At 41.4% G+C, this 22,119-nt stretch overlaps 1 protein-coding gene across 12 annotated transcripts in view; it reads right to left on the bottom strand.

Annotated features, from left to right (window-relative positions):
- LRRFIP2 (LRR binding FLII interacting protein 2) overlaps nucleotides 1–22,119 on the bottom strand; it is a 195,661-nt gene that overhangs the window by 52,704 nt on the left and 120,838 nt on the right. For 7 of the 12 annotated variants that reach the window (XM_089678239.1, XM_089678243.1, XM_089678245.1 and 4 more), the window contains 3 exons: nucleotides 15,970–16,014; nucleotides 13,897–14,025; nucleotides 1,206–1,277 (listed from right to left, as the gene is read on the bottom strand). In XM_089678239.1, coding sequence (XP_089534365.1) covers nucleotides 1,206–1,277; nucleotides 13,897–14,025; nucleotides 15,970–16,014 — 246 coding nt within the window. The remainder of the gene's footprint in view (nucleotides 1–1,205; nucleotides 1,278–13,896; nucleotides 14,026–15,969; nucleotides 16,015–22,119) is intronic. The other 5 variants (XM_089678242.1, XM_089678244.1, XM_089678247.1 and 2 more) reach the window with 1 other exon arrangement.

The raw sequence follows: 22,119 nt of genomic DNA, 5'->3' as shown, positions 1-22,119 counted from the left end.
TTGTTTTGATTTGAGGGGTTGTTGATATATTATTTAAATGTATTTTATTAGCTGTGTGTACACGGTTTTTTAAATGAGAGGCATTGTTATAGATACTGTATTTATTTGGTGTGTGTGCACGTTTTTAAGCGAGGGGCACAGATATTGTTATTCATTTGGGTTTGACACTTTACATGTTTGGCACTATTGTAGTAATGAATTACACTATATGAATTTTTATTTTCTATTTTACATTTATTATTTGTTATGAGCGCTACGCTATTTATACTAATAAGGAGCCCTTAGTGTGGTCATGCTTGAACACGCATGAACATTCTTTTACAAGCAATGATTTCAATACTTTAACAAAACCTCATAACTGATTAAATACTTTTCCGGAGAGCAATAACTATGATGTTACGTAAACCACAATGCCTGCTGCTTCATAATACAAACTACCTAAAATGAACAAATGTGCAATCAACTTCGACCAGAATAATCTAATCAGTTTAGAGGAAAACACATTCCTAGACTCAGAGCACTCTGTTAATTACTTCCTGGGTATTTTAACTGTAAAGTATTATCCAGGGGCGGACTGACAACTCATGGGGCCCCCGGGCAATAGGGGATCATGGGGCCCCTGTGTCCTTGCCCAAACTCAAAAAAGCCTATGAAAAAGGTACCAGGGGCATCTCATGGGGCCCCCTACCAACCCCGGGCCGTCGGGCAGTGCCCGAGTTTCCAAACGGTCAGTCCACCCCTGGTATTATCATTTGATGAGTAACAGGATTAAAACACTGTAAAAGGTTTCTTGTCGGTGAGACTATCGCACTTCAATACACTAGTGAATATATCATTTGTTTTCCCTTTTCATGCTGTAGCAGGAATCTGTTCACATAGAATTAAAAACTTTGAAAAAGCCACAGCATTTATAGATACAGTTTAAAATGAATTTCAGCACTCCAGAACATGTGATATAGTGTAGCCACTATATAAAATACACACACCTAAAAAGACTTTGTAATCTGCTTGAAGTAACAAGACACATAGGTTAAAAGAACAATATAGAAATATAAAATAGTGATGTGCATGCGGTACACCAGGTTCATGTATTACAAGTTAGTTAAGCCCTGAGCAGTCTGTTAGGGAGCAAAATATATCATAGTCTCCATACTAGCAGTGCAGCATGCAGGCTTGGGAACGGGCAGTAAATGGAACCCTGATACCTTTAGTTCTTTTAGTCCCTGCATGTATCTGCCTTCTACATCTTGAATCTGGTCCTTAAGATCATATATATCCTGCAGGAAATAGGTAACGAACCATGCTATCAAAAAGTGTAAACAACTTATCACTGAAGCAAAATGACTGTTGCAAGCAAGATATAACAAAATGACCATCATGTTAAAACATTCTTTTTTTAATCCTGTATTTAAAATACCTTTTAAAGACCTTTCACTCCAGAACACAAGTGGTAAGAAATAAAATGCAGGCACCTATAGATGCTTGCATACAACTTTGCATAGTACACTGGATCTCAGAGTGAACATTCTATCAAATTTCTACTTCTCACCATGTCCCCCTTTCTTCCCACACTTCATGTTGGTCAGTGAGGCTGCCCTGTACAGTTAAGAACCAACAGTACTTAGTTATACTAATCAATTAGGAAGGGGCCTATATAAGTGCTTTGGGGCTCCTGGTGACAGGAAGGGTTAAAGTGGTTCTAAAGGCTCAAGGTTTTTTACCTTCATGTATTCTATGCATGAAGGGGGGACAGATGTGACTTATGCAGGCCATAGATGGGTTGAAAATTTGCCAATTTTTCGGCCGAAAATAAAATCAGCCGATTTTCGGATCGTTAGTGGGTTAATTGCTTGGCCATTTTTCGGTATTTTGGCAGATTTTTTTTATCGGTAAAGTTAGAAAAAGATCGGCCGATTTTGCCGATCGGCCGATTTTTACGGCAATTATGGGCAAATCGGGCGATCTTTTTACCGATAAAAAAATCTGCGCATGAGCAGTGACCTGCAAGAGGAAGACAAAAAGAAGAAGAGGATGATGAAGAAGAAGAGGATGATGATGAAGAGGAAGAAGAAGAAGAAGAGGAGGATGAAGAAGAAGAAGAAGAGGATGAAGAGGAAGAAGAAGAGGATGAAGAGGAAGAGGAGGATGAAGTAGAAGAAGTAGAGGAGGATGAAGTAGAAAAAGTAGAGGAAGAAGAGGATGAAGTAGAAGAAGTAGAGGAAGAAGAGAATGAAGAAGAGGATGAAGAAGAAGAAGAGGATGAAGAAGAAGAAGAGGATGAAGAAGAAGAAGAGGATGAAGAAGAAGAAGAAGTGGATGAAGAAGAAGAGGAAGAAGAAGAAGAAGAGGAAAAAGAAGAAGAAGAGGAAGAAGCAGAAGAGGATGAAGAAGAGGATGAAGAAGAGGATGAAGAAGAAGAAGAGGATGAAGCAGAAGAAGAAGAAGAGGATGAAAAAGAGGATGAAGAAGAGGATGAAAAAGAGGATGAAGAAGAGGATGAAGAAGAGGATGAAGAGGATGAAGAAGACGAAGAAGAGGAAGAAGAGGAAGATAAAGAGGAAGAAGAAGAGGAAGAGGAAGAAGAGGATGAAGACAAAGAAGAGGATGAAGAAGAGGATGAAGAAGAAGAAGAGGATGAAGAAGAAGAAGAGGATGAAGAAGAAGAAGAGGATGAAGAAGAAGAGGATGAAGAAGAAGAAGAGGATGAAGAAGAAGAAGAGGATGAAGAAGACGACGAAGAGGATGAAGAAGAATTCCAGTACGGCAAAAAGTGTCCCTGCAGAGAGCTCCGCTATTTTTTTGACAATGCTTTGACATTTATAGCGGCTGCAACATTGTATCTATTTGTTTCCGAATAAAAACATCTGTATCCGAAATGGATACAAATAGATACAATGTTGCAGCCGCTATAAATGTCAAAGCATTGTCAAAAAAATAGCGGAGCTCTCTGCAGGGACACTTTTTGCCGGCTGTAGACGGGATGAAAATCGGACGATTTTTTTTTTTACCATTCCTGGTAACGTCGGCCGCTTGAACGACCGATTTTTCATTTTTTTAAAGAACAATCGGCCAGTTTTCTCCCCATCTATGGCCTGCATTAGTGTCTTATAGATTGGGCAAACGGTTTTCCCTGGGGGCACTGCTTTAGGGGGGAGGAGCCAGCAGCACAACCAGGGACCCAAACAGAAGAGGATCTGCGCGGCTCTATGTAGAACCACTGCACAGAGCAAGTAAGTATAGACATGCTTTTTATTAAAAAAAAAACAAAAATGAAGCTTTAGTGTCACGTTAAATTGGAACTTTACCCATAACAACTTAATAAAAAATAATGTTCTTTAGCAAGGAACATATATTTCACAATAATAATTATGCTACCAAAATTAGTGTGTGCTGTGAATTGCTTCCAGCATTGCTCCTGTTTCTTCTTGCTGGGGGCTGCCATTTTGCTGAAGCCCTGAAAAAGCAGTAAATTATAAAGTGGAACTAAACCCATCGATTTACTGTTTCAAAAAACAGTTACATTCCTGGAATGCTGGGATTGCTATCCTTGGTTCACAATGATGCGGTGCGGGAAACGCAGCGAATCCTGCGCGTTTCAAGCACCGCATTGCCATCGCATGGCGTCAATGCGATCTGGTACGAGTGTGAATGTTAAATTAATGACACCCCAAAACAGATTACCATGCGATGCGAATCAGGTGCAGGAAAAAAAAATGGTCCTGCACCCTTTTGGTGTGGATGCAATGTATTTTGCGCAATACAAAATCTATGGGTTAAATCGCACCACACATACATCTCATGTGATTTGCACAAGAAAGCAGTGCGGTTCCTGTGTGAATCTCATGCGATGTGCTGCACCGGATCAGGGTGAACCAGGGCTAACTCACATTTGCTTGTGTCCACAACCTGTCATACCATAAAATAGCTGGTTTGGCAGTTGGAGATCAAACAGAAGCAGAATCCTTGGCTGAAAAGGATAGGAGAGTTTAATTCTGCTGTAAGGCTATCAGCAGATTGGCCTTTACAGGCTCAGCCGGGAAACCGGTCCAGGGCTTAAGGGTCGGTTTTACCGGTGACTTCTGGGCGTCCCCTGCCGGGAACCATGTATGCTAGAGTCCCAAGATTTGGTGTGCATGTACCTTAGGTATACTATTTTTAATGTTTTACATAGCTATACCTGCAAAAGGTGCCAGCCTGAAGTAACCTAGCAAGAATTAATATTCGACTTTAAACCTCAGACCAAGAATGAACATGTAACTAGTGGAGTTTGAAAATCCCAAACACCCATATTTGCTCCAGGTCAGTGACTCAGTTCATAATAGAGCCATTACCAGAAATACTTCCCAGTTGGTAAGTTTAGCTGGATTTGGCTTGGCCGATTTTGGGTTCAATTTGTTGGTCTATCTAAATCTATAGTCCTTCTAACACTCTTCTCCTCCCAGAATGACAATGCTGCTGTTCAAAGGTGCCTGCTGTCCTTCATCCAGAGTGGGGGCAATCTAATACAGGGGGCGTGTTCACTAAATGTAAAAAAGGGGAAAAAAACTAAAAAAAAGGAAAAATAATGCAGATGCCACATCTAACAACTGGTAAGCTGCAATACATTACATTTTTGGTTTGTTACCACTTTGAGGCCAAGTTCTGGTCAAGCCCCGATAGGAAAGCCAGTATGCAAAGCACAGAGGGATCTCTGGGACTGAAGTCCCTGTTCACACTAAACAAAGTTTTTTTCTTCCTTTTATAATAATAGCTCTTTTGGAAGTGGCTTTATTTGCTTTTAGCAGGTTAGGAATGAGAGACTCAGAGACAATGGAGCTGGAGAAGGAGCCTGACATATTGGTACCCTGAACATACAGTGGGGATCGAAAGTTTGGGCACCCTGCAGAGTTAATATCTTGTACTGCCCCCTTTGGCAAGTATCACAGCTTGTAAACGCTTTTTGTAGCCAGCCAAGAGTCTTTCAATTCTTGTTTGAGGTATCTTTGCCCATTCTTCCTTACAAAAGTCTTCCAGTTCTTTGAGATTTCTGGGCTGTCTGTCACGCACTGCTCTTTTAAGGTCTATCCATAGATTTTCAATTATGTTGAGGTCAGGAGATTGTGAAGGCCATGGCAAAACCTTCAGTTTACGCCTCTTGATGTAATCCCCCGTGGATTTCGAGGTGTGTTTAGGATCATTATCCATTTGTAGAAGCCATCCTCTCTTTAACTTCAGCTTTTTCACAGATGGCATCAAGTTACCATCCAACATTTGCTGAAATTTTATTGAATCCATTTTTCCTTCTACTCGTGAGATGTTCCCTGTGCCACTGGCTGCAACACAATCCCAAAGCATGATTGATCCAACCCCATGCTTAACAGTTAGACAGAGGTTCTTTTCATTAAATTCTGTGCCCCTTCTTCTCCAAACGTACCTTTGCTCATTCCGGCCAAAAAGTTCAATTTTAACCTCATCGGTCCACAGAACGTGTTTCCAAAATGCATCAGGCTTGTCTATATGTTCATTTGCAAAGTTCAAACAATGATTTTTGTGGTGAGGACGTAGAAGAGGTTTTCTTCTGATGACTCTTCCATGAAGACCATATTTACCATAAGTATCTCTTTATAGTGGAATAGTGTACCACAACTCCAGTGTCTGCCAGATCTTTCTGGAGGGATCGTGCAGTCAATGGTGGGTTTTGAATTGTTTTTCTCACAATCCTGCGAGCTGTTCTGTCTGATATTTTTCTTGGTCTTCTAGATCTTGCTTTAACTTCCACTGTTCCTGATGACTGCCATTTCTTAATTACATTCCGAACAGAGGATATTGACATCTGAAAACGCTTTGCTATCTTCTTATAGCCTTCTCCAGCTTTGTGAGCGTCAACTATTTTCAGTTTCAGTTTTCTAGACAACTGCTTAGAAGAACCCATGGTGCTGATTGTTGGGGCAAGGTCAGATGAGTCTGGGCATTTAAAACCTTTGAGATTGACATCACCTGGTCTTCCCAGACGATGATTGAGAACAATCCATGACACTGGCAGGTCTCAGCTTGCCAAAGGGGGCAGTACAAGATATTAACTCTGCAGGGTGCCCAAACTTTTGCAGACGCCATTTTTTTGTTTTCTGTTATTTTGAAAGTGTAAATGATGGAAATAAAATCTAACTTTTGTTGACATATTATAGGAATGTCTAATCTGATGCCTTTTGGAGATTTTTCCATCTTTCCTTGGCTTCTTTATGCACATTAATACAAATTTTTAGCTGGGGTGCCCAAACTTTCGATCCCCACTGTAGCTGTATTAAAGCCATTACCGTAGTTAAAAAAAAAAATGACATACTCGCAGAAAAATCTGACTTTATTAGGTAGGCCGCTTATTGCATGCCTGAAATAGAACTGGATTCTGAGACTGATGTTAGGATTGGATCCAGCTCCAGGGCAAGGGAAGTATCACTACTCTGAGGTTGAGTGTTGTCAGGGTCTTCAGCAGAGCAAAAATTCGCCTGAGGTTTCATCATGACTCTTGCCTAGTTTGTGACATAGCTGATGATAATCCCATGTGGAGTGCTCATAGAGCAGGGTGCAGAAAATGGGGTAACCCACATGCACACTGTCCTATAGAGAAGTCCTCGTAGCTAAAGGGTGGGAGCGCATGAATACCTTATAAAGGCTCTAGGCAGAAGTGGCAGTAAACTGTTCAACCTGTGCCGTGAAAAACACCTGGTCTTCCACCTGAGCTCTGAGTGGTTGAGTTTGAAAAGTTTACACTGTAAACTGAATTCCAACACAGTCTTGGTTTTACCAGTAGCGGTTGGAGAAACAGGATGCCCTGGCTTTGCCCATCATGGTGGTCACCCCCCCTCAAGCGGTCTATAGGGTCTGGTCTCCATCGCTGATCCTGTATAGCACAGTGCTACAGTTCCCTCATGTCTGGTTTCCACCATTGCTATCCAGCTGCTAATGGGGTACTCAAGGAGCAAGTTGCAGAAATGGGGGTAAACCTGTTCCTGAAGGAGTACACAGTTTAGAATGTCCCATAAAGATGTCCTCACAGCAGAAGGGTAGTAGGAAATGCCGGAGTACCTTACAAAGAGAAATACCTTAGTCATCCACCTGAGACTACGCTCTGAATGGTGGAATTTTACTTCCTAGTTTAACTTTTACACTACAAAAGTGAATACATTTCAAATACAATTCCCAGCTTCATTATAGTTTTAAAATAGAAACAAGTACTATTTTGGAAACTTGCATACATCCAAAAGGATATTCAGGGTTTGGCTTCCATAGGGGTGAACCACGGCCCTAAGCGCCAAAGCAAGTGCACATGCAGTATCCAGTGCCCAAAGTAACACTGCGGGCCATCCCCACAGCGTGGAGTCTGGGTACGGTTCTCAGGGTTTTATAAAGGTTTACTGATCTGAATGCCCTTCTTCTATTCTATATCTGAAGATATAATAAAAAACTAGCTAAAGTGTTACTAAACCCACAACAGTAATATCAGTCTGTATAGGCAGTAAAGCATGCTTGTTATACTCACTGTGGAACCTAAGGGGTTAATCCTCTACATTGTGTAAAAAGGCTGTTTGATCCTTTCTTCTCTGCCCCTCTTCTTGTTGAAATGACCACCTGATACAGACTGAATCCATAGTCACATACACATGCTCAGATTGGTGTGTATTGCTAGTTTTTTTTTTCTTTGCAGAGTGCATGTGACCAGCACAGGGTCAATCAGTACTGTCCAGACAGAGGGTTAGGGGTTTCACATCCTCCTAGAGCAGAAAGAAATCTCCTCCTACAAGCTTTAACTAGTGCTCTGCTGAAGTCACCAGACTGCTCTAACTGCTGATGAAAAAATGTATATAGCAGTTTATATTTACTAAAATAATTGCATTTCCAAGTCCTGTGTACTGTGGGAGACCAGATATAGCGAATACAGGGTCCTGGGTTTAGTAACACTTTAAGCGGAGAGTTTTTCTGTGTAATAGAGATGAGGTCTACCATCTTAGAACACTAGCAAAAACTGAGGACTTACAGAGTGTGGTAGGTAGGAAGGCAGTCGGGCTTGATTTCAAAAGCTTTGTCAGTATGCAATCACCTGAACGTACGAGCCTATAGCCCAGGGTCTATGAAAATGCAGGTTGTGTCCTGTTTTGTATGATTAAGATAGTTTATTTGGGCAAAGATACAGTTAGATGTCAAAAAGCTGTCTTTCTAGCTGTGGTGGAATGGTGATATAATCTGCCTATGTGTAAGCTCTGTATAAATCTAAAGAAGATTGAAGACCATATTAGCAGAATTGTTAAAAATCTGCATTCCCAAACAGGTAAGAGGTGCGGTCTTTCAATAAGATTTCACCTGAAGAAAAATTGGATTTTTGGATATGCAAATTTTCGCTATACCTTAGAAAGATGACCAGGTAATAGGTAATGGTAATAGTATATTTGTCAAAGCTGAACAATCCCTATTATCAGCTACATCATGATTTTCGAGTATAAAAAAGTTGAACACTATTTTTGGGGGGGGGAAAGGGCGGGGGGGGGGGTGACCGAAGGACTAGCCAATCTAAAACCGTGATGTCACGTGCGTAACAATGCCACGCCCAGCTGCATCTTGCACAACCATTTTCCAGCTCACTGGACTACAAATCGATGTACCAGCAGCCTGAGTGTGATTGTTACTGGGTCAGGTTAATTACGCAATTAACCCTTCACACTGCCACCACCTCCTATTTGTACAGCATCAATTAACAGGTCTGACAATATAGAAATCACACCGGCAATCAGGTAAATATGCAGTCACGTTCCCACTGAGCAGTATTTCTTTTACTTTGTGTCCTAGCAATTGCTCTCTTGGCTCTGTGACAGCAAGTTTGGACTAATCAATACATCGCCCCAAGATCCCCAAATGTCGGTATTTACATATGACATGAATTCACTCTGGAGTGTAGGTGCTGTTCTACATTTTTAGGTGTTTAATATTTTCTGCATTACTGATTAATATTCTGTGCAATGGAAACTAGTCACCAGGAGTGGAAGTGAGGAAAAAACACTCCCTTCCCCAGAAAGATATTAAATCTGACAGGTATTCCAAACCCTTCCCACTCTATCCAAAAAAAAAAAGACTTTGGCTGGATATACAGTTAAAGCCATCTATAGAGACAATGGACTTTTTAGGTGAATTTGATTTTTCCAGCTAAATGCAACAGCATACATGTTCTCTGAGTTCTTTTATTGTGCATTTTCTCAAATTATGTACTCAGCATCCAGGGAGGTGTGAAAAGTGCCTGCTATTTTCCAAATGTAGCTAGAGATGACTGCAGTAAAAATGTGTCTACAGAGCATAAAACCACTTGTATCCTGCATTTTCAAACCTTTCTATTAGCCTCTATGAACCTCTGATTTCAGTGTCTGTTGTGATCTTCAGATAATGCACCACTTCGACCAGAAACTTGTTGCAATTACAAATGTTTAGGCATTCTCAAGTTTATTTCTTTTGTTTGTATTCGTATGACACAAAAAAGCGGAGAAAGAAAGCCAAATCTGACACATTACGTGCAAAAATGGACTGGACAAATTTTTTTGGCACCTTCTCAAAATTATAAGAAATAATGGCATTCTAAATTTGTAATGCTCCTGTAATTTGTAATAAAACTCACCTGCATCTGTTACGATTGCGACGTCAGACCCCTGCACTTCTCACCAAACTCGTGACCGAAGGACTAGCCAATCTAAAACCATGATGTCACGTGCGTAACAATGCCATGCCCAGCTGCAGCTTGCACAACGATTTTCCAGCTCACTAGACCACAAATCGATGTACCGGAAGCCTGAGCGCGATTGTTACTGGGTCAGGTTAATTACGCAATTAACCCTTCACACTGCCACCACCTCCTATTTGTACAGAGAAAGTGGAAACTCGGCAATATCAGCAATAACACTAGGATGATTGGATAAGCGTCTGTATACCACTGTCACCGCAGACAGGTTATACAGAGGGTTAAACACACATAGTAGTGCTCTTCAGCGGCAAGAATTCGTAAGTTGCATTAAAGAGCTTTAGAAACAGTTCAAAACTTTCACAAAGTAAGATTTATTACTAAAAGGTCAAAAGGGTGCAATAAAAATATTTACAGAAAAAAGATGTAGCCAATAGATATATAAATATACAGAGAACAATAACACAGCAAAAAGATTACAGAAAGAAGTTTAGGTAGATAACTACTTGCCAAAAAGCCTTGGGTTAAGCAGCTTCAAGTCTCATGAGCCAAAAAGGATTTCTTGTCTCTACTGCTAGTTTCGATGTTAAACGCAGGAGACTGCTTTCTCTCGCACACACGACTCTAAGCATAACAGCCCTTTTTCAAGAATCTCAGCAGGGCGTCTCTTTTGAGTAGTAACTAATGGTCTCCTTTTGGGGAGGGAGGTGTAGGTGGAGCCCGAAGTTATGACTAGAAGCTCTCGTAGCTGCTATTATGATCTATAACGTTTCCTAGGCACATTTGCCGGCCTGGGCACTAGTATATCAATACTCAGCCGCATCTGCGGAATGGTTAGAGATGAAACATGAAATATGCACTTGACTGGTTCAAGAGATATACTTTTCTGCTTTTCTAGGTATGCCAGCTAAGGGGTGTCACATACCAGGAGAATGGCCTCAAACTAAGCCTTCCGAATATAGGATCCATGTTTAGGTAGTTATGTCCTACATGAAGATATCAACTTATATGAAAAGTAAGATTTTAGAAGTCTGTTTTTACGACCCCTTGGAAGGTCTTTTGAAGTCCAGTGAGGGACTAGGTTCATACTTTTACGATGTGCCAAATTGCACAGTTTCTTAGACAGCCAGGCACCCAGCTTGGGAGTTTTTATAGCTCGGATCTTCCTGCTGTGCTTTGGCTGCCTGTGACCTCTGCCAACACACACCGACCACATGTAACTGTGGATGAACAGAGAGGGAGGGGGATGATCAAAGAGAGGGAGAAGGATCTACAAGATGGAGGTTTGGAGCAAAATGGATGAACCACGTCCATCGCTGTGTGTACGCTTGCTACAGCATCAATTAACAGGTCTGACAATATAGAAATCACACCGGCAATCAGTTAAAATGGCGAAAATTTCACTCAACCCTTCCATTGTGTATCTGCATGTGCCACATGGAGCATGGAAAAGAGAAAGTACAGCAAAGAATTGTCTGAGGATCTGAGAGCAAAAATGATGAATAAGCAAGGACAATCTCAAGGTTGCAAGTCCCTCTTCAGAGATCCTATTGTCCCTGTGTCTACTGTGTGCAACATTGTCAAGTTTACAGCCCATGGCACTGTAGTTAATCTCCCTGGACGAGGACGAAAGAGAAAAACGATCAAAGATTGCAATGAAGGATTGTTTGAAAAGTAGATAAAGAACCTCGATTGCCTTCCAGACAAATTCAAGCTGACCTTAAGGCACAGGGTACAACTGTGTCAGCTCACACAATACATCACCATCTGAATAAAAAGGGATGCTATAGTAGGAGACCCAGGAGGACCCCACTGCTGACACAGAAACATAAAAAAGCCAGATTGTAGTTAGCCAAAACTAACCTGAGAAAGCCAAAATCTTTTTGGAAATGTGCTTTGAACAGACAAAATTACAGCTTTTTGGTAAAGCCCATCAGTCTCCTATTTTCAGAAAAAGGAATGAGGCCTTTAACCACTAGCCTACAGGGCACTTCTACCCCCTTCCTGCCCAGGCCAATTTCCAGCCCTCAGCGCCGTCACACTTTGAATGACAATTGCGCGGTCATGCAACACTATACCCATATGAAATTTTTATCATTTTTTTTGTGACAGTTAGAGCTTTATTTTTTTATTTTTTCTTAAACAAACCAAAAACCACTGAAAATTTTGAAAAAAAAAATTTTTTTCTTAGTTTTTGTTATAATATTTTGTAAATAAGTGATTTTTCTCCTTCACTGATGAACGCTAATGAGAATGTAGTGATGGGCACTGATAAGATGCACTGATGGACACTGATAGGTGGCACTGATGAGGAGGCACTGGTAGGTGGCACTGATGGGCTTTGACAGGCATCACTGATGGGCACTGAAAGGCAGCACTGATATATGACACTGATAGGCGGCACTGACTGGCACTGTTAGGAAGCACTGACTGGCACGGTTAGGCGGCACTGACTGGCACTGATAAGTGGCACTGATTGGCAGCACTGACTGGCAATGATGGGTGACACTGAAGGGCAGCTCAGATGGGCACTGATTTTTGGCATTGATGTGCACTGGTATGCACTGGCACGTGGCACTGTTCAGCTTGCACTGATGGACTCTGACAGGTGGCACTTCTGAGGCCACACTGATCATCAGGGCACACTGTCCCCTCCGCAGAAAGCCGATCACCGGCTCTCCTCTCCTCACGAGCTGTCAGCGTGAGCTTCGAGAGGAGAGAAATGACGATAACCGGCATTTCCCTGTTTATATGTGATCAGCTGTGATTGGACACTGATCACATGACCGAGCCGACATATTCGGCTCTTTCCATGATTGGTGATCCCGTGTCCGAGGGACACAGAGCACCGCCGATCTGCGAATCCCTGAGCTGCGCATGCGCGGTGAGAATGGCAGGACGTCATATGACGTCCTATCAGAACGAGAGAACCACCTTGCGCCCGTCATTGGAATATATGGAGGGCGGGAGGTGGTTAAAGAAAAGAATACAGTCCCTACAGTCAAACATGGTGGAGGTTCACTGTTTTGGGGTTGCTTGGCTGTTGCAGGCACTGGATATCTTGACCGTGTGCATAGCATTGTGAAATCTGAAGCCTAACAAAGAATTCTGGGGTGCAATGTAGGGCCCAGTGTCAGAAAGCAGGGTCTCCGTCAGATGTCATGGGTTCTACAGCACGACAATGACCCAAAGCACACGTCAAAAAGCACCCAGAAATGGATCAAGACTAAGTGCTGAAGAGTACTGAACTGTCCTGCAATGAGTCCAGATCTCAATCCCATAGAGCACCTGTGGAATGATCTCAAAACAGCAGTTGGGAAAAGGAACCCTTCTAACCTGAGAGACCTGGAGCCATTGGCGAAAGAAGAATGGTCCAAAATTCCAGTAGAGAGGTGTAAGAAACCCATTTAAGGTTACAGGAAGCGATTGATTTCAGTTAATTTTTCAAAGCTACAAAATATTAAATTGAGGGTGCCAATAATTTTGTCCAGTCCATTTTTGAAGTTTTGCATGGAATGTGTCAGATTTGGCTTTTTGTTTCTCCAGTTTTTTTGTGTCATACCAATACAAACAATGAGAATGCCTAAACATTTGTAACTGCAACAATTGTCTGGGTGAAGTGGTGCAATATCTGATAGAAATTCAAGGGGGAGAATATTTTTGGCCATGACTGTATGTTTGCATACTTTCATTTATTATTAAAAAATGGTACTCAAAGACCATCTAAAAATCTCCCAGACCCTTTTAAGAACCCACTTTGTTATTTTTAAGTAGTTGCTCTAGAATACAAGATTTTACTAGTGAACAAAACCTATTAATGTGGCTCTTGCTAAAGAAGGCATCTTGCAAACAGCCACATTTGCACCACACCTGAAAATACTTCGGTATTTTGCATGTTTTGCTTGCTTTAAAGAAAGGTGAAACAAAAAGCAGGCTTCCGCTGCACAGAAAGAGCACATTGTCCAATATCTAACTGATATTTATAGAACAGATTTAATTCCAGCCAGAAAAAAAAAAAGAAAACCTTTCACCAAAATAGCCTTTGAACATCTCATGCTCAAGAGGTAAATGCAAAGCAAAAATGCTTAGAAATATATATATATAAAAAAAAAAAAAAACCTCTGTGTGTAACCACTTTTCTTATAAGCAGTATCTGAAGAGATGGGCATTCACAAAGATGTGTCTGTGTTGATTTATCTCACCCTTAATTCACTCAGTGAAGCATCTGGATCCAATAAACTACTGGCATCTCCACTTCCTCTTCGAGATGATGATCCACTTAGAGGAGTAAAGGTACCTGGCAGCCCAGAAGTTGCATTACGAGATGATGGCTTTAAATAAAAAGAAATGATAAACATGTCTCAATAAATGGGATTAAAGCTTGCTCTACATTATAGCAAATTTATTTACACTTTTCTTTTAAGGATAAGTTTACCTTTTGGACAAAAATAATAAATGCACATTTTTTTTGCAGGTAAAAGAAATGTATTATTTTTGTCTACAGGAGCCTGGAAAGCATTGCACAAGCGATCAGTAGATCTCTGATGCCATGCAGGCCTCCTGCAGACCTGTCAGAATATCTGCTTGCCGTACAGGTTGTACGGTCAAGCAGATGTACTGACAGGAAGCTTCAATTACCTGCCACGTGTTAGTTCATTGAAAACTACAAGCCAACAGCCGCTAAGGCTGCTGGGACTTGTAGGCACTCATTCACAGAGTTCTGCATGGCAGCGCTGTTTTCAAATCTGACAGATAGTACGAGGAAACTTCACCCCGTATTGTCTGTCAGAGGGAGGGCGCGGTTGGCGTGGCTGCAGCTATAGGAACATAACGGGTGGAACATGTGACATGTTCCAAAGGTGAACTTATCCTTTAAGTAACATACTTCCCGTAACACATTACACAATATATGCACTAATGTATTCAATAAACTGACACGTCCTGGAATGTGTAAACCCTGGTGTATAAGGAACACTTGTGGAGAGAAAGTGCTCCAAAACATGACCTTTATGGCCTAAAACATACTTCCATGAGTGTAGATGGAGAGGTAGGGCAGATGGCATGAAACACAAGGAACCCTAGGCAATGCTGGAAACGGGAGCATATGTATATCCTGTGGTTTGTTATTTTTGTGTTGTTTTTTTTAACCTCCTCAACGGTATGATTCTTTCCGATTTTTTGTGCTGAAAGCGGTACCATTTTTTTGCATGGAAATATGTAGTTTTTTATTGTAGGCTGTCATTTTTAGGAATAACTCACTGAAATCTGTCCGAACAAGAGACTATTAAACATCCCGGGTAGGATAAAATTTGAAACACGAAATCATAAATTATAATTTAATAAATAATCATAAAAAATAATAATATAATAATAAATTAAATTCAATAATATAATCAAACCAAAAACACTGAAATTTTAAATATAGCGCCAAGTTCGCACATCACTGAGCAAAGTCGCAGAATCGTTTTCAGTGTCTGATGACGAATTTACCCCACGAATCATTATCACTCAATTCTGCAAGTGGTTCTGATTTACTATCGCTGTTCTCTAGCCGGTCTAAAACCGCTTTTGACGTAAAGGGACGCTTTTTGGACGCCATGGACTTTTCTACGTTTCCAGGCAGAAAGAACAGTCAAAATGCAGGCAGGGCGCCGGACAAAGCAGTAGGGACAAAATGTATGTGAAATGCATTGAAACAGCAATGTTTTACTATGTAATAATCATTTTTAAAAAAATGAAATTTTTAAAAAATTTCAAATTTGCCGCCGGTTCCGGCGCCCGTACGTCCCGACGTCACAGGGACCGGAACACAGAAGCCGGATGCCGGCATCGGCCAGAGGAGATGGCCGGGGACGCTGCAGGGGACACATCGCAGGAGCGAAGGACAAGGTAAACTCTGCAGGGACTCCCTGAGCAACGCCGCATGGTAAGCCCGAGTGTAGCTCGGGGGGGTTACCGCTCTTGGTACTCAAATTTTACCCCGAGCTACACTCGGGAATACCGCTAAGGAGGTTAAATAGCCAAAAAGTTATCTGAGTACATACTGGTTATATATATATATCTCACACACACATACATATATGTGTGTAAGTAGATCTAACATTTTGTTTGTTTTTGGTTATTACATTTTAAAAAAGAAAGAACATAAATAGAAAGAAGATCACTAAACCTAACAAGAACGGAGTGTCAATAAAAAGTCAAAGATAATTTCTGTGAGTATGTATAGCAAAATGTAAATTACATGTTCTGTTACAAACAGAGCCAAGTCTACTTACCCTAGAATAACCTTCACAATATTGCTTGTCAATCTTCTCTTCCAGCTACAAGCAGAAAAAACATTGTACCATTAGGGGTGTACAATAATGAACAAAATACAAATATACAAGAGGATCACAGCTGTGGAAGGATACCATACAGAGGATTATTTGCAGACTACTAGATGATTATTTTCATTATTTAATGTATATTTTCCTGGTGTAAAAAATAAATCCATAGTGACAGCTTTATCATGAATTAAAGCTTCTTTTTGAAAGGCTTCACTTAAATATATAGGAACCCAATGAATTTTTATTATTCAGAAGTCATACCAATATGATTGTGAATAAAGAGTACACCAGTTAGAAGAACCAAACATGTCAATTCCCTTATATGTCCTTCAAGAAATATACAAATGACTAATGTGAATGTACTACACATATGTAGCCAGGTGCTGCCTATATCATTAGGCCTTTCAGGAACATTTACAGATGAGACTATGAATAATCGTTTTTTCCCCTAGTGCCCAGTGCTGGGACTGCTACATCACTTTCTGTTTGCACAGTGGATTCAGTTCTTCTGACAGCAGAGGATCCTGAGACCTGTAGTCCTACAGCCAATACATATGTATTTCTGAGTGCTGATTGACGTACAACTACCAGAGAGCTGGAGAGCCAGAAGGATGCTGGGAGAACAGATATATTCTACAGCAGGGGACTGGCTTGCTCTCTTGGCACAGGATTCAGAGCTTAACACAGGGCAACTGCCGTTCTCTTCCAGAGACAGATTGTTGGTTTACTGCTGTGGGACACATCAGTTCAGTACAGCGGTGACACTGATTGCCACACCGGGATCACATCGGCATATCTGCATCTGGACGGTCATTGTTCGGTCTTCAGACATCTCTGATTTCTGTGCTGACAGGCAGCAATGTGCACATGGTGCACACAGCCAAGAGCCTGGGCAGTAACTTCATCCCAGGAGGCCGTGTTATCCATGGGACTGGTGAGCGGGCGGATGCACAACCTCTTTCTGTCATCACCCTAGAGACACTGCATCTGCATGCAGACACCTTTACACCTCAGTATCAGGAAATCTTTGCTTTGAGCAGTATCACAGCCTATTGTTTAACTTCATTAAATTACCAGTAATCACTACTGTTTATGGGCACCACCATTGCTAGCAGAAGACAATGGAAACCATCATATTAGGAACTTTAAACATCACAGGACTCGAGCTGCAATCTCTAGTTAAAAGGGACCCCCTCTCTTCTAAATCCACTGTTTTCAAATTAGGATACTTATATCTATTTATGTTGGAGTATACTTTTACATAATTCTCTACATCCACTATTGCGGTGCCGGTGGCCTAGTGGGACCTGATAATTCAGCAAGCTTTTTCTTTCCCCTCTTACTGGTGATGTTGCAGTTTAATAGTTGAAGCTTACTACTCGTGACTGTATAATTTGTTAAACATTGCTAATTGATTATTATGCACTATCAAGCTGCTTTTGTGGGGGTTAGTGCCACACACACATGACTTTAAATAATCGTCTGTAACACACTGTCACCACAGACAGGTATATCCAGAGATTTACACTACAAGAGCACTCTTCAAGAGACAGGGATTCTTTGAGTTCTGCATAGGTGACAATTTAACACTTTTCAAAATATTGTTCCATAATTAAAAGGCAAACAATGGTGCAGATAAAATATTTACAGAAAAACGGTATTACAAAGGTAACAAAGAGACAACAATGCAACAACAAAACAAAAGGGTTGAAAAATGAAAATATTTATCAAGTCCTGTTTTAGCAGAATCCTAAGAAGGAGCAAAATCGTACAATCGCTCTCATAAACCCTGACAGGCATTCATTCTTTTCATAGTTAAAGTGAGAGTTGTCAAGTGTATTCACAGCCCCTCTTTTCTGGACCTGAAGGGGGTGTTGACAGAAAAGACTTGGGCAATCACCAGGTCACTGTGTTTATAATCATGTCCCAGATACAATTTTCTATAGATATTAATATCTTTGAATACCTACAGGTTACAGTCTTATACCTGGATATTATTGTCCAGCATTGAATTACCTTTTGAATGGATATAAATATGTGGGGTGTCAAATGTCTACTTTACCTAGGAGGGGTAATGTGTCCCGTTGGCTCCTCATACCTTCTAATATAAGGATGTTTGGCCTTAAAATGCTGCTCATTAACGGATATAAGTAAATATGTCCTTATTCTGGCTGTAAGGTTTTATTTTCAGAAGTCATGAAATACACTGAGGGTTTTTGATTCTTTGCTAATAACCAGTCAGACAGGAATGCATATTTAGCCTTTCCACCAGCTAACTGATACAGGGAATGAGACCAGGATGGATGTCTGGTAAGGTTCTAATTACCCAAGTAAGAGTTTATCATTTTTATGAGGGCACCCATAAAATGGATTTGTAAGAATGTCCTTTTACAAATTTCTTGATAGAGTATTCCATTAGTTAGCTACGGCTTGCAAATGGCCGTTTGTTATTTATCTGCTAAGTAACGGTATAGCAGAATGTTTATGGCTAAGCCCAAGTTCTTTCAAAGTGTCCAGACCCATAGCACCTTGTTTACTCAAGCCAAAGGCCTATAGAGATGCACTTTTGGAGTTATAGCTATGTTCTGGAATGGGGGGGGGGGGGGGGGTCAGGGATACTCTGTCCCTGGTTCAAAACACAAAAAATATCATGGCTGACTTTTTGAGGTGCAGAACAACATGGTTGCCTGTTTGGGTTGCTCAGCCTGCATTACCATCATACTGCACTTTAAGAACCTACACAAATTTTCAGGAATGCTAAGGAATCTCTGCAAAAAATTATGGCACCTTATTTTATCTGTCAGCCCCTACCTTACTTGATTTTCACCAATCATCAATACAGATTACAGCAATCAATTTTATCTGTCCAGATGTATATTTCCGCTGTAATAGAGGGCCTATGCGTGTGACCAAGATTGTTATTAGTAAGTTGATACTATGGGAAAGCACGTTTTTGTGAACCAAGGTCAGTGGCAAACCAAGACTGTGATCCAACAGAAAAAATGTTAGCACCACTGATCCAGGACATTATGGAGGACATTTATCAATTCTGTCATACAGCTTGGCAATGTTAACCAGGTTCTGTAAGAGAGACCTGAGAGACTTTAGACAGATTTGCTGAACAGGATTACAGGAACAAGGGGGTTGCAAATACAGTGGGGCAAAAAAGTATTTAGTCAGCCACCAATTGTGCAAGTTCTCCCACTTAAAAAGATGAGAGAGGCCTGTAATTGGCATCATAGGTAGACCTCAACTATGAGAGACAAAATGAGAAACAAAATCCAGACAATCACATTGGCTGATCTGGAAAGAATTTATTTGCAAATTATGGTGGAAAATAAGTATTTGGTCACCTACAAACAAGCAAGATTTCTGGCTCTCACAGACCTGTACCTTCTTTTTTAAGAGGCTCCTCTGTCCTGCACTCATTACCTGTATCAATGGCACCTGTTTGAACTTATCAGTATAAAAGACACCTGTCCACAACCTCAAACAGTCACACTCCAAACTCCACTATGGTGAAGACCAAAGCGCTTTCGAAGGACACCAGAAACAACATTGTAGACCTGCACTAGGCTGGGAAGACTGAATCTGCAATAGGCAAGCAGCTTGGTGTGAACAAATCAACTGTGGGAGCAATAATTAGAAAATGAAAGACATACAAGACCACTGATAATCTCCCTCGATCTGGGGCTCCACGCAAGATCTCACCCCGTGGGGGTCAAAATGATCACAAGAACGGTGAGCAAAAATCCCAGGACCACACGGGGGGACCTAGTGAATGACCTGCAGAGAGCTGGGACCAACGTAACAAAGGCTACCATCAGTAACACACTACGCCGCCAGGGACTCAGATCCTGCAGTGCCAGACGTGTCCCCCTTTAAGTGGGAGAACTTGCACAATTGGTGGCTGACTAAATACTTTTTTGCCCCACTGTACACAAAAAACTGACAGGAAGGCTGATTTGCATCTACATTTATTGCTAATAAACGTCACTCAATGTGCTCTCATATGGCTGCTGCTGTCCAAGCCTTTTTTTAGTTTAACTGGCAATATACAGTGTGTAGACTTGATATTGGAAGCAACAGTAGTGCCATAGCACATGTGGCCTAGGTTCAATGCCTTACAAGAATATTATGTACATGTCCTCCCCTTGTACCCTTGTATTTTCTCCAACACCCTTCAACACACATGACATTAGTTGGTAGGGTGTAGGTAGGACTAACACTGGTCCTTCATGTATAATGTAGCAACATTCCAACATGAGCACAAGGAAATGAATATCAAAGAGGGCAATGTAAGGGCTCATTCACAACATGGTGCAGACAGGGCTATTTCTGCACACGTTTTTGCAAGGGAACAACTAAATCAATTGTTCTTGATGTGCCCTGTTCACACCACAAAACTGGTATCACGTGCAGATTTTTTCTGCGTGTATAAAACTCATTGAAGAGTGCATGAAAACTGATGCAAAGGGATAGATATGTCTGCAAGTGAAATCTGTGTGTCAGTTTCCTTCAGGTTTTCTGCATATATGCTGTGAAAGAGGTCTAAAAGAAAAAAAAAAATAGTTCACTATCTATATCAGCCTTTTCCAATGCTTTCGAGTGTTGAAAAATCCCTGCTTAAAATGAATAAACCTCCCAGCTCATGTACATTAGCAGGGTTAGTAAGTTGAAGAAAATCTTACATAATAGTAGAATGTGGCTTACCCACTGTATTTGACACCCAGGGTAGATGTTCTTTTAATCACCCCTGCTCTATACAACAACATTTTCAGTAACAATCTTGAAAAAAAAATTGTAGTGCTGCCCCCTTTGATTAGTGGTCAGTGTAGAAGGAAAAGGGAATTGGGAAACACTGGGAATCCACATACAGTGTCTAAAAGTGGAGGTGCCACCAGAATGTCTGGAAAGGTGCTACCTAATCAATATTCAAAAACAGGAAGAAAAAAGGCTGCACACCTAAAAGGCTAACCTCAAAGGAATTTTATAATGCACTATAAACAGTTAAAAGCCATCAGAGACATGACATTCCTGCATGACAGAGGACTCTGCCCCCCACCCCATGCAAATAGCAAGACTGGACCCTCAAGGATGGACGGAGGATAGAATTGGTCCACTGGGACTAATCTGACCCAACCCTCCAACACCCAACCCCTGACACAACCCACTCCACTAGCCCTATCAATCCCCCAATACCTCCACAAGGACCCATAAGAAAACCATTCCCCTAGATGGAGGACCCTCCCACCCCGCCAACCCCCCCCCCCACAAAGGAGAGAGAGGAGCTGAGGGAGATAATACCAGCCCACTGACACCCCCAACACCCACTAGATGGAATATGAGCCCACTATACATACCGGGGGCTCCTAGATGTGCCAATCATACAGATTTAACACAGCTAAACGAGAGACATGAATGCATAAACATATAGCTACATACCTATATAGATATATACCTACCTTAGTCATATCAGCTGTGCAGATCACAGGCTGGACTGGTCATACACGTTTATGTCACTGATTTAATCCTTCAGTATCCTCTATCACATAGGCTGGCTACCGTGTACTATAGTACTGGACTCCCAGTTACCAGTTGATCATCCTCACTCTATGGCTGTCATACCTTCTTTGGCTATTAGCTGATGGTTTTCAGCAGGCTGCACCAGTGTCATCCACCTTCTCACAGCTTTTGCATGAATTACCTTCCATTGCTTTATCTTCATTATTGCCTCCATTCATCTGGCTCTGGTCACACAAGAGGTCTTTTAATACCACGTCTTGCATGGACTTTGCGGCTTTTGCCCTGTCCAGTGACTTTATACCTTGCTATCCTCTTTGGCCAGCATCCATGGCCATACTGGCCTTTGCATATTGCGATATATATTAATGCTATATGTTTATGCATTCATGTCTGTCGCTTAGCTGTGTTAAATATCTGTATGGTTGGCACATCTAGGAGCCCCCGGTGTGTGTAGTGGGCTCATATTCCATCTAGTAGGTGTTGGGGGTGTCAGTGGGCTGGTATCATCTCTCACAGCTCCTCTCTCTCCTTTGTGAGGGGGGTGTTGGAGGGTTGGGTCAGAGAAGTCCCAGT

The sequence above is a fragment of the Staurois parvus genome, unplaced genomic scaffold (assembly GCF_062004578.1).
Source record: "Staurois parvus isolate SC_StPar_1 unplaced genomic scaffold, SC_StPar_1.0 ptg000201l, whole genome shotgun sequence".
NCBI classification, from domain to species: domain Eukaryota; kingdom Metazoa; phylum Chordata; class Amphibia; order Anura; family Ranidae; genus Staurois; species Staurois parvus.
Note: the sequence above shows the minus strand (reverse complement) of the source record. Positions and strands in the feature narration are given on the sequence as shown.